The sequence below is a fragment of the Eublepharis macularius genome, chromosome 2, assembly GCF_028583425.1.
Source record: "Eublepharis macularius isolate TG4126 chromosome 2, MPM_Emac_v1.0, whole genome shotgun sequence".
NCBI lineage: Eukaryota > Metazoa > Chordata > Lepidosauria > Squamata > Eublepharidae > Eublepharis > Eublepharis macularius.
Window position 1 is genome coordinate 122915994 of NC_072791.1, and position 12509 is coordinate 122928502.

Here is a 12509-nt window from a genome sequence, read left to right on the forward strand (position 1 = left end):
GATAAATCAAAGCAGTATGGGGCCAGAACTGATGGAAATACATGTGCGGAAAACTCCTGTGCTTACACTGCATGTGTAAGCATGGTAGGTAATGTGCATGAATCTCTGGGTGGACATTTCTCCAGTACAGATATTTATGTTCTCAGTGTTTTTTGCGATGAAGTATGTGAAAATCAGTGCTATTTCAGAATATCGACATGAGGGGGCAACATTTTTAGCTTTAGTATAGTCATGATTTTTGTCATGGCTTTTTTTGGTCTTTTTTGCTTCACTGGTAGATCTGTGGACTGAAGCTAAAACAGGACTTTTAAAAAATCCAGGAAACTTGCATGACCATTACACATCCTACTTCAGCAATCTGAGGCAGTTGACATTGTGCCAAGTGGGGGTGTATTTTCTTTGCATTGCAGACACATTTGTATTATTCACTCATGAAAGGGTTTATAGCACAAACAAATAGGCCAGTGTAAATTACTCCTCTCAAGACAAATGGAGTGCAAGCTTCAGAAATGGACTGCTCTTGGATAGAGGAAGAGGGCTTTACCATAACATTTCAGAATTATGTGAAAGGATAGGGTAGATAATATTAAACTGTGGCTATACTGCTTCCTGAGGGAGTATAGGCACCACATGGCAAGGTTTTAATCAACTACTGCATTTTTATCATATGAATCTACCTTGTGATGGGTGCTATAGAAAAGCTTGTAAAGCTTCTAATTCAGATATACCATGTGGGTCAGCATCTTGGATCTACTACCACAATGCTGTTGGAGATTGCATGGTTGAAAGAAAGAAGTTTAATGAGCTAATGATGAAGTTCTTTTGATAAATCCAGGGTACAACGTTTTACAAGTCTGGATTATTAATAATTAGAGATGGGCACGAACTGCAAGACAAACTAAAGTTCATCACGAACTTGGCTGGTTTGTGCTTTGCGAACCAGCGGTTCATGGAAGCCTGTTTTCCACGAACTTCTATGAACTGGTCTGCCAGTTCATTTGGTTCGTGTAAAAGTCCAATACCCCTTTCTATGCTGCTGCAAAGCGGCACAGAAAAGGGCATTTAAACCCCTGATCCGCTACTTGTTGGGTCCAAGGCGTTGGGGTGAAATGCCCCTTTCCCTGCCGCTGCAAAGCAGCACAGAAAGGGGCATTTAAAACCCCGGATCAGCTGCTTGTTAGGGACCTCCTCGACAAGTAGCTGATCCAAGCCTGCAGGGGTGAAATTCCCTTTTCTGTGCCGTTGCAAAGCAGCACAGAAAGGGGCATTTAAAACCCCGGATCAGCTGCTTGTCAGGGATCTCCTCGACAAGCAGCTGATCCAAGCCTGCAGGGGTGAAATGCCCCTTTCTGTGCCATTCCAAAGCAGCACAGAAAGGGGCATTTTAAACCCCAGATCAGCTGCTTGTCAGGGATCTCCTCGACAAGCAGCTGATACAAGCCTGCAGGGGTGAAATGCCCCTTTCCGTGCCGTTGCAAAGCAGCACAGAAAGGGGCATTTAAACCTCCTGATCAGCTGCTTGTTGGCGATCTCCCTGACAAGCAGCTGATCCAAGCCAGTGGGGTGTGTGTGTGTGTGAAATGCCTCTTTCCGTGCTGCTTAAACCCCACGAACCACAAACCAGTTCACGAACTGGGGCAAGTTCGTGAAAGTTCGTGGTTTTTGAAATGGGACAAACCGCAAACCACCGGATTTGTTTTTTTCCTGGTTCATGCCCACCTCTGTTAATAATAGATGTAATGAACTGTGAATTTTTAAATGGATGGTTTTATTTGTATATATTTTGCCAAAGTTTCTGTTTCTTTTTCAGTCTCCCAGTATATCCCTTCTGTAAAGTTCTGTAGAGGTATGAAAAGTTGGTCTTTATGTTTATATGGTTAGACAAGCATCCCAGGATAACGAAAAATATACTGGCAAACTTTGAATGAGGATAAATTGTTTGTTTGGTATCATTCTGTATTGGTGAGGAAGCTGGGCTTTGTTTAACATTTATGTCATATATTGCTTCCCCAATAGAAATTCTCCACTACATAAGCCCAGGTTTAGGAAAAGACAGTGTTTTCCTGCTGGAGTTAGAAGTTTTAGCAGAGGATCTCCATTGCAGCTAAGGTTAATCTCTCTTGTTCTGCTGCTATGTTCCCAGCTTAAATCAAAAGAGCTATAGCTACTTGCCAATAAAGATATTGAGAAATCTAGTCAAAGGTCTTTTGTCTCATCTAATTGTATTTTAAAACTGATTATAAGGTAATCTCTAGTTGGAACTTTATTCCGTATATGATTGTGGGAACAGAGCAAAGTATATCTTAGGTTGTCGTAGGAAGGGAATATATATGGTTGGACTGGTTACAACTGAGAATTTACTAAATTGTTTGTACTATGGTGGTAGGCTGTATGTTATCATGTTCCTTTGAAGTCTTGCTTTTAGGGAATATCCAGAGAATAGATAGGAGTAAATTCTATGGCTGCTAAAATAGGCATATATGTACAGCTAGATCTTTCCAAGTGTGCCATGTGTTGGAAGCTGATTAATAATAATCCACAACATAGTAGTTATGGAGAAAACAAACCTGTTTACAGCTATAGGAAAATTCATATCTGCTAGATGGTTCACGTTAACTAGAAATTATCGTTGTAACCTGCATGTTAATATAATACATCAGTCTCAAAAGAAAGACTTGGAGCAAAACTGGGTTCTTTGTTTCTCTTGTGTTATGACCTGTAGACCAGTGTTTAGGATGCATTTTTCCTCCTTTCTTTGCTGCAGTGAGCCATACAGCGCCATAGTAGTGCTCTATTCATAAACTCAGGCGGCAGTTCCTATTAAATTCAGTTCATTAGCTGTAAACAAAATTCCTCATCCCTGATCATGACCAGTTAATGCCCTGTTTGCTGCTAACTTAAATAACCTGAAATGAAGCCAAGGCCAATTTAACCCCCCCAACAAAAACAACGATTCAGTGGACTGATTTATTGGAACTATAAACCAAAACTAACAGTTTTAACAGCTCTTTAAAAGGGCAGAACTTCACAGCATAGCCAAGCAGCTGCAGAAGTAATCCTGTGTCTAGCAGAAGCTGTTTAATCACTTGGCCTGTCATTGCAATCAGTATGCTGCAAATTTGGGAGACAGATTACTTGGAGATTTACATAAAGAATCTGCAAGAGACAGATATATGTGTATAATCAGTTCTAGTAGGTTAGTTCTGTTTGCATAGTGTATGCACACCAAAGCACTTCAGAAGGCGCCAAGGAGATGATATTAAAGTAATAGGAGTTGGATTTTATTATTTTTATATTGTCAGCCATTTAAATCATGGACTGAAACTCCATTTGTTTTAAAATATGTAATGCACAGTTTCTGCTCTTAGGATGCTTTACTTATAGGTTAGTAAGGAGAGCAGTCAATCAAGCATCAATCTGCTGTTAATTCAATAGGACATGACATGAGTGAGATGACTGCATAAGAGTTAATGGAGAACGAGTTGAAGTGGTGCTTGGCAGATGGCATAATAGCAGATTAGCTCAGATAATAATGGATTAAATCCAGACCACTGCACCCAAATATGAAAGAACTGCATAGGGTATAAGAGAGCCCAGTCTTCCCCACATCCTTTGGTACCTAAGTGCTCATCATTCATGCAGAGCTCCTATGAAGAGCGGGAGACTTCTGTGAACCTCTTATATCCCCACCCAGCCCTCCCCCCTCCATTCAATCTGTTTCTTGACTGAGTGGAAGGTCAGGGTGGATGGGGACAGGGACTGGGAGAAATGCCCTTAATGGCCTTGTGTGGTCCCTAGGTGTGTGTACTGTAGCGAGAGGGTGATTGCACATAGGTAGAGCCTTCCAGTAAACTCAATTAGTTTCCTGAACTTTTATTTGAACTGCTGGAATCATTCAGATGGTTGTTCTAATTTTTTTCCTGTTTGTCCCTGCCTGCCCACCCCCACCCCCACCTTGGATCCAACACATTAAAGAAGGCAGAACTTTATTTTATGCATGATATTCAAGATTCATGACATTACTGAAGATGAAGATTATGACAGCAACTCATTTGCTTTTCTTACTTACTTTGAACTGCATTTGAACTAATTTTTGATGGCAGAGCTTTTTCGATGCCCCGATACATTCTAGTATAGTCATAAAGTTGATATATATATATATATATATGTGTGTGTGTGTGTGTCTATATGTTTTCCCTCTAGGACAGTGCCCTCCAGGTGAGTATTCTTCAGATGGATTTAAGCCTTGTCTTCTGTGTCCTCCTGGGATGTACCAGCCAGAGCCAGGACGGACATCTTGTTTTACCTGTGGAGGAGGCCTAATGACAAAACATACCTATGCAAAAGTGTTTCAGGATTGTGAAACTAAAGGTAAAAAAAAAATCTTCTTGATGAAATGGGGGTGCACAAGAAACTATTCAGTCACACGTGCTTCAATCCCATCTCTTAATGGCGTATCTTGCATCATTGTTAAGTTGAGGATCTGAGCTCCTTTTTATATGCCATATCAGCAGATTCTGATAAATGTATATCCATCAGTTGTGTCACATACAGTTTGGAAAGTATTGCAATGTGGTGCATTCCCACAGTTTGTATTGATAATCACATGTATATTTATCATGTGTGGTATGCATTCCAAGTATGTGTAATTTTATATATGGATGTGTAATCCGTCATCATGGATAAAATGACCTTCGACTAAAAGGTTACAGTAAATCATGTCATGACATACTAGCATTATGGTACCATGCCACTTGCTTACTCTTTTTCTACAGTGCAGTGCTCACCCGGTCACTTCTACAACACTACAACTCACCGATGTATCCGCTGCCCAATTGGAACATACCAACCTGAGTTTGGACAAAATTACTGCATTGTGTGCCCTGGGAATACCACTACTGATTATGATGGATCAACAAATGTAACACAGTGCAAAGGTAAATAGATCAAAATCTCTCTGAAATGAAAGGGCCTCCACCAATTAGCAGTTAGAATGTGAAAACAGGAGGCAAGAGGATTTAGGGTCTGTATGAAGAACCAGTGCATTGTAGTGACTTGGGGAGTCCCTAGATTCAAATCTTAACTTGGACCTAAAGTTTATTTGAGCCAGTCACTATCTTCAGTCTAACCTACCTCACTGGGTTGTTGTAAAGGTGAATGTGTGGGGACTAAGTATGTTATCTTGAGCACCTTGTTTTTATGCTCGTGGTCAGAGTGTAGTCACAATAATTGAAATATTGGGGTGAATTCTAGGGTAGAGGGCATTTCTCTATAGTTACTGTTAATATTCACAGGAAAAACTATACATAGATTCTTCTCTCTCTCTCTCTCTTGAACTATCAGAAGTGCCTACCTATTAATATGATCTTAGGAAGGTGGGATTTGGTATTGGTAGCATTGCCTGGAAATTTCTCTTCCTCTCTGCTCTTGCTATGAGTGATATATTCCTTTTTCAGATAGGCACTGTGGTGGTGAGCTTGGGGAATTTACTGGATACATTGAATCCCCAAACTATCCTGGAAATTACCCTGCAAATACTGAGTGTACCTGGAGTATAAATCCACCTCCAAAACGCCGCATCCTGATTGTGGTCCCAGAAATATTTTTGCCGATAGAAGATGAATGTGGAGACTATCTTGTAATGAGAAAAAGTTGTAAGTAAAAATAAAACTTGTATACAAATCAGAAATTGTCGCTGACATTGCGATGTACAATTTACCATAGAGTTTCTAACAATTCCTAGAGCCACCCTTTGATAGTACCTGGAAGTGATGTAGTGATGCTGGTGATGTTGCCAGCATCACATGCACTCCCCCTTGTCCCTCCTCCAGTCATCCCACCCAGCTTAGCAACTCTAGGTTAGATTGTTCAAATGAGTAAAAGGGATGTGTGTTATGAGCATGGCCATCTTGTACAGTGAACTGACTTTTAAATTAACTCGGCTTGTTACACAGGTAGCTGAGGCATGTTTTGAGAAGAACTTGCATTTCAAAAGATACCTTGTACAAAATGTATTTCCTTCCTTTTTAGTTTCTTTTTAAGTGGGAATATTACATTTAGAGCCAAGAGCACATTTTCAGTCTTCATATATAGTTAAAAGAGCAACACTTTGTCAGTTAGGTATGTGAGATTCTAACACACACCCCCTAAAAAAAAATCAGCACAATAATTAGTCAGCTATAGGACCTACGCCAAATTGGGTAGTTGCTCATGGCTCCTGTGCTGGCATACAGCCCAGCATTATTCCCTGAACCCAAATGACAGCTCTTCCTCTTGTAGCACTCACAGGGCTGTTTTTAAGAAAGGAATTTGCCTAGAAACCACTGATATAGTCCTATGATGCTTTCAAACAATCTGACATGGGTGGAACACATTGCTGATTGGCTGCTATTAAGCAAGTCATTTTCTGCTGGCTGGAGGCTGACTAAAAGTGCAGTAGTGGGGTATGCCAGGGAAACAGAAATCTTCTTCAAGGCAAGAAATATTGTATGACTGTAGGATTTCTGGGGTGCAGGAGGGAAGAAGATAAGAAAGAGTAATAATATTGTTCAGTCGGAAAAACTAAGTTAATGGAAGTTTAATACCTGCCTATTGTACATTTTGTTTGGAAGCTTCCTCCAATTCTGTGACCACATATGAAACCTGTCAAACCTACGAACGCCCAATAGCTTTCACTTCCAGATCTAAAAGGCTGTGGATCCAGTTCAAATCAAATGAAGGAAATAGTGCTAAAGGATTCCAGGTTCCTTATGTAACATATGATGGTAAGCAGCTATTAAGACTTGATCAAATTAAAGTATGAACATTCAATACTTGGATTTATTTTCTTTGTTTGAACTTCCATCTTTCCTGATCTCAAGGATTCAGGGGCAGATATTTGTATAGGTAGAATGTGAATATTCACACCACCACTTTCCTAGGGCTGAAACACATGCTGGAAAAGTTCATTGTATGTTGTTGAAATGCCATGGTAGCTAGCATTCTTGACTAACCTCTTTACATCTTCAGCCCCTCAGAGACAACATGACCTGCTTGTGAAGCTGAGGGGTCTGTGAATAGAATTGTCAGCTTTTTTCCCTTGAAAAAAATCAGATTTTCAGGCCTCAAATTCCATCAGAACTGTGGTATGAGGGGGTGGTTTAAGCCTAGCCCTCTGTTCTGCTTTCCCAACCAAAAATTTAATCAGTGAGGTAAATAGAAAGGATTAGTTGGGGGAGAGATGTCTGATTCATACAAGGCATTCTGAAATTGTATCAGATTTTGTATTGTACAGGTAGATATTTTAGAGTGGCTCAAGGTTGGGCGTACTTAGCTTAGAGCCTGTCCTTAAATCCAATTGCTTTTTGCAATGGTTGACATTTTGTGTCTCATTATTTAAACAAACCTGCCATGATTTATTGCAGGATCCTGGGAAAGGCCACCTCTTGTAATGTTTAAATGATTTCACAATTTCTGCTTGGAAGCTAAGTTTAGGACTAATCAGTGTTTCAGGCAAAACTGCTTTCTCCCAAGAAAACTGGCACCTTCTTCTCCTTCATGTGATCTCTTTGGCAGTTATCCCAGGCTAAACAGCAGCTACTCTTGGGTAACAACTAGCAGAAAAAGTCTGGTTAGGGCATGATGGACTCCAAATGCCTGAAGTCTTCATCACTTAAAGGGCTGCTAAATCTTTGGCTTTGCTGCATAAATGGCAACTTTCTGTTCTCTTTGATAGAGACTAGATTTTGTCCAAATTCTTGTGAATTTGCTTAATTTGATTCCCATAAAGAAAGCAAGATCATGCATTTGGTACAAAAATAACAGGCTGTTAAACAATGGTCTGCTTATTATACATGTCAAGAAGGAAATGTAAGAAAGTTTGATGAAGGGATATTTTTAACATTGAGCGGATTTCTCTAGCAAAAAATGTGTTTGAAGTATACCACAGACACAGTTTATAGAGACATCAAGGACTGCTTATGATTTCTTCCTTGGACAGATTAACAGTAAACAGCTCAGTATGCAGAATATTCTCTCATCTTAGTAAATTGTGAAGTTGCTTTCATCAAAGCCTTTTGAAAAGAATTAATGTTGCTAATTTGAGAACCAAGCGATAGTCTTGATTACACATGAATAAACACATACTTGAATATATACATGTGAGTCCCTTCTGTGAAGTCCAAAGGTGGAAGTATCTGTGTGTCTATCCTATTGATATAATTAAAGGACATATTTGTGGTTCTGTAACTAAATCAGCAAAGCTGATTCATCATGTGTCCCCTACAGAGGATTATCAGGAACTAATAGAAGACATAGTCCGGGATGGTAGACTGTACGCCTCAGAAAACCATCAAGAGATCCTTAAGGTACATTTCCTCCATTATTTTTCTGTTGAGAGAATAATTAAATATTTAACTTTACTACAGATTGTGAAAATAAATAGTTCTTGGTTTTCATCATCATCTGTTGGGTTGAATAATTTTATTTATGAGGGAGAGAAGAAATACATGAAAGATGAGCAGGGCAAGGCAGAAGCAACCGTGCCCCCCCCCCGCCCCAGTACCATTGTTTCTACCATCAGGGTAGTCTTGAAAAACGGGTGAGACAATGCTGCCCTAATCTGAATACCTCAGGGTATCAGATCTAATCTGATCTTGGACAAGATTGGCCTTAGTTAGTACACTAGTGGCCAAAATTGTGGAAACCTTTTGGAAAAAGTGTATTTTTGTTGTTTGATGGCTCATAACACCACTTTTTTTTGGAGTAATACCATAAAATTATATATCAATGGAAAGATAATTTAATCAAGTATGTAATGCAATAACTTTTATGAAGGAATTTTTTTTAGAACAGTAGTTATAAAGAAGAAAATTGAAACACACAGAAAAAATGAGTTATACAACAATTCTCACCATGGTCGAATCCACATTCACGCATTACCCGCATGTTTATCGGATATCTTCCGTTTGCCTCCAATCCACGATTTTTTCCACTTCGTTTACATTCCTGCTTCCAATCCGTCTTTCTCGTGCGTCCCTCCGGTCACATGGCCGCTCGAAAACCACTTTTTGGGGTGGGACCTTTTTTCCCGCCCAATTTTTAAAAATTTTTTGAGCACACTTTTCCATTATTTCGATCTTGCCTTATAAAGAAACATCATTGAAGATAATGATGCCTCTCTTTCCCCCACTGACAGCACTGATGGCTCTCTCCCGTTTCTTTTTTGGAAATTTGGAAGCATGTGGGAAGCTTTTGTGGGCATTTCCTATGCAGGACAGTTCAGTGCCTGAATTTTACTGAAGTTTCACTTCCTTGGAGTGTCATTATTTTGATATTTCATAATTTCGATATTACAGTAATATAAAATAAAAAAAATAAAAAACAGTTAAAAAGGAAGTTTCGCGAGTCTGTTCTGAGGATGGATTCACCCCAAAATGATTTTTCAGACTACCAGATTTGATTCAGAAACAGCATAATCAATAAATTCAATGCTATGAAGTCAAAAACAGTCTTTTGCAGACTATGGAGCACTTGCAAGTTGAATCAGCCAATAGGAACTCTCGGAATGGCCGGAGAGACAGGAAGGGGGGTGGTTTTTTTAAAAACTGCATAAATTGCGCATTGGCCCGTTCACGGCCACCGTGAAACTCCCGTTGAAAACCTGTGACCACATATTCGGGAGAAATGCGAATGAAATGCGTCTGTTTAATGAGGTAATGTGACCGGCACTCGGGATTGTGTGGGGAATGCGGGGAACATGCAACTTAGAATGAGTAATGTGGATTCGACCCATGTCAGTTAATACTTAGTTGGGTAACCTTTTGCTTTAATTACGGCCTTACAATGCCTTCCCATGGAGTGAACCAAGTTTTTTAGTTCTGCAGCTGTTATAATGTGAAACCACGATTGAGTTATTGCTTCTATTAATTACGGTTTATTGCTGGGTTGCTTCTCAGTAACCAGTTTCTTTAGTCGGCTCCATAGATTTTCGATGGGGTTAAGGTCTGGGCAATTCCCAGGCCATTCCAACAGTGGAATATGATTATCTTGAAACCACTTTTTGCACACAGCAGCCACATGACATGGAGCTGAATCTTGTTGAAATATAAATGCTTCATTATCTTGGAAAAGATCACCTGTGGAAGGCTTCAGTTTGGGCCCAAGTATTTCATTTATGTATTTTGGGGCATTTATATTGCCATTTATCACGCAAATTCTGCCCACACCTTTTGATGTCACACAACCCCATATCATAACACTAACTGGGTGTTTCACGGTAGGTGTAATGCAAACAGGATGCAAATCTTCTCTGATTCTTCTTCTCACGTATTTTATGCCATCACTACCAAACAGGGAGATTTTGGTCTCATCACTCCAAATAACACTGTCCCATTGTTCCGCTATCCAGTTAACATGGGTTTAGCCCAGTTTAATCTTTTCAACCTTTGTTTAAGAGATAACAATGGTTTTTTCCGTGGAATTCTAGCATTAAGACCAAATTCCTCCAGTCTGCGCCGAACAGTCCTTGCATTCAACTTCACATTGAATTGCGCCATTTCGTTCTGTATACACCCCGATGATTTTCTTCTGTCACCTAGGCTCAGTCTCTCAATTCTGCTGTCATCCCTTGCTTGTGTGCACCTTTTCCTGCCTTTACCAGTCTGGTTTTGTAGTGACTGAGTTGCCTTATACCTCTTCAAAAATTTAGAAATGCCACCTTTGGTTAAGTTTCCACCAATTTTTCTTCTAATTTCTTCATAACTGTAGCCTTGTTCACTTAATAGTACTATTTTACATCGCTTTCTGGGTGACCAGTCAACTCTTTGTGCCATTTCTTTAACTGTATTACATTGAATGGCTACATTCAAATGAAGGAAAGCTACTTCATATCAACCTAAGCAAGTTGTGCTTCCTTTTCCTGGTTATTTGGCTATAACATTTGATAGAATACAGATAATTGAACAAACTTTGTTGCATTACATTCTTGATTAAATTATCTTTCCATTGATATATAATTTTATGATATTACTCCAAAAAAAGTAGTGTTATGAGCCATCAAACCTCAAAAATGTACTTTTTCCAAAAGGTTTCCACAATTTTGGCCACTAGTGTAATTGGATGAGAGACCTTCAGAGAAGACTAGGGTTATTATGCAGAGGCAGGCAATGGCAAACCACCTCTGTTGCCTCTTTGCTTTGAAAACCCCAGCACGGGTTGCCATTCAACTTGACAGCACTTTCCACCACCACCAGTGCAGTGCTGAAGCAGAAAACCCAAATGGTGCCCCCTTGCTTGTGAAATGTTCCATCCATTAATATTAGACAAAGCAATCTCACTCTGCTTAGTAACTGGGCTGACCGTGCAATGAACACAGTGATTTTAGAGGCAAATGCTTCTAAAATGTTTCCCCTACTGCTTTTGAACTGGAAACTGTGTTATAGCATTACTAGTTGCCTAGCAATCACATATTTACTTACTTTCATTCCATGAAATCACAGCGTCATTGATAGCAATGGTACATGAATGTGTATGTGTAACTTAGCTTGCTTCTTGAAATTGTTCTGGTAGCCCTTTGCATTTACAAAGAAATAGCATCACAGAGCATGACCCGTGACCTACCTCATAACCCTCTCTGTTTTATAGGAGCTATAATGTAAGGGAGGGTTTCAACTCTTTTTTTAAAATGTGACAGTAAAAAGTCTGCCTTGTTTTTTCAGGATAAGAAACTGATAAAGGCATTGTTTGATGTTTTGGCACATCCACAGAACTACTTCAAGTACACAGCACAAGAGTCCAGGGAGATGTTTCCAAGGTCTTTTATTCGGCTGCTGCGTTCTAAAGTCTCCAGGTTTTTGAGACCTTACAAATAATTGGATGCCATATTTTGAAAACTTCACGACTGTACAGCAGGAAATTGTTATTTTCTCTATTACAGGGAAGTCTTCAGGAAGCTGATCAGTCAGTTGTATACAGTGTGTACATTTTTTAAATTAAAAATATAATTATTTCATTTCCAGGTGTTTTCTTTCAGTCACCACACCCTCTTAAGTATATGTTAGACAAGATGGGGCAGTTTTTGTGTCTAATAAAATTGCACTAAATGCAATTGAATAAACTTTTGTTGCTTCATCAGCAACATTAAAACTAACTGATTACAACTGAGATGATAAGTCAGAGTCATAATAACATAAAACTCTTCACCTCTGAAAGGGACAGACCCAGAATTCTGTGTTGTCAGATTCTTTGAACTGTTTAATACATGACACCACGCTCTGCATAAATGGCCGTGAGTGTGTGAAGAGCTATAGCACTTGGTCTGCGCTAGCATGGAGATGCTTATGTGTGCAACTTGTGAGACTGCCATGATGGTAACAGTTCAAAACAGTATCACCTTCATTTTGGAAATCCTGTTGACTGTGTATACACCTTCAGCATGAAAGCACCAATTCACAAAAACTATTCCAGAAGTTTCTCAAGACAGATGAAATCTATGAATGTATTCATGTAACATCTAGGTGCAGGAAGATGTA

At 39.5% G+C, this 12509-nt stretch overlaps 1 protein-coding gene across 8 annotated transcripts in view; it reads left to right on the plus strand.

Annotated features, from left to right (window-relative positions):
- SCUBE2 (signal peptide, CUB domain and EGF like domain containing 2) overlaps positions 1–11989 on the plus strand; it is a 104027-nt gene extending 92038 nt beyond the window's left edge. For 4 of the 8 annotated variants that reach the window (XM_054970767.1, XM_054970771.1, XM_054970769.1 and 1 more), the window contains 6 exons: positions 4204–4371; positions 4776–4937; positions 5457–5654; positions 6612–6764; positions 8266–8345; positions 11697–11989. In XM_054970767.1, the coding sequence (XP_054826742.1) occupies positions 4204–4371; positions 4776–4937; positions 5457–5654; positions 6612–6764; positions 8266–8345; positions 11697–11849 (914 nt within the window). In that variant the 3' untranslated portion in view covers positions 11850–11989. Of the gene's footprint in view, positions 1–1810; positions 1847–4203; positions 4372–4775; positions 4938–5456; positions 5655–6611; positions 6765–8265; positions 8346–11696 lie in introns of all 8 variants that reach the window. The other 4 variants (XM_054970766.1, XM_054970768.1, XM_054970773.1 and 1 more) reach the window with 2 other exon arrangements.
- Positions 11990–12509: the final 520 nt, after the last annotated feature.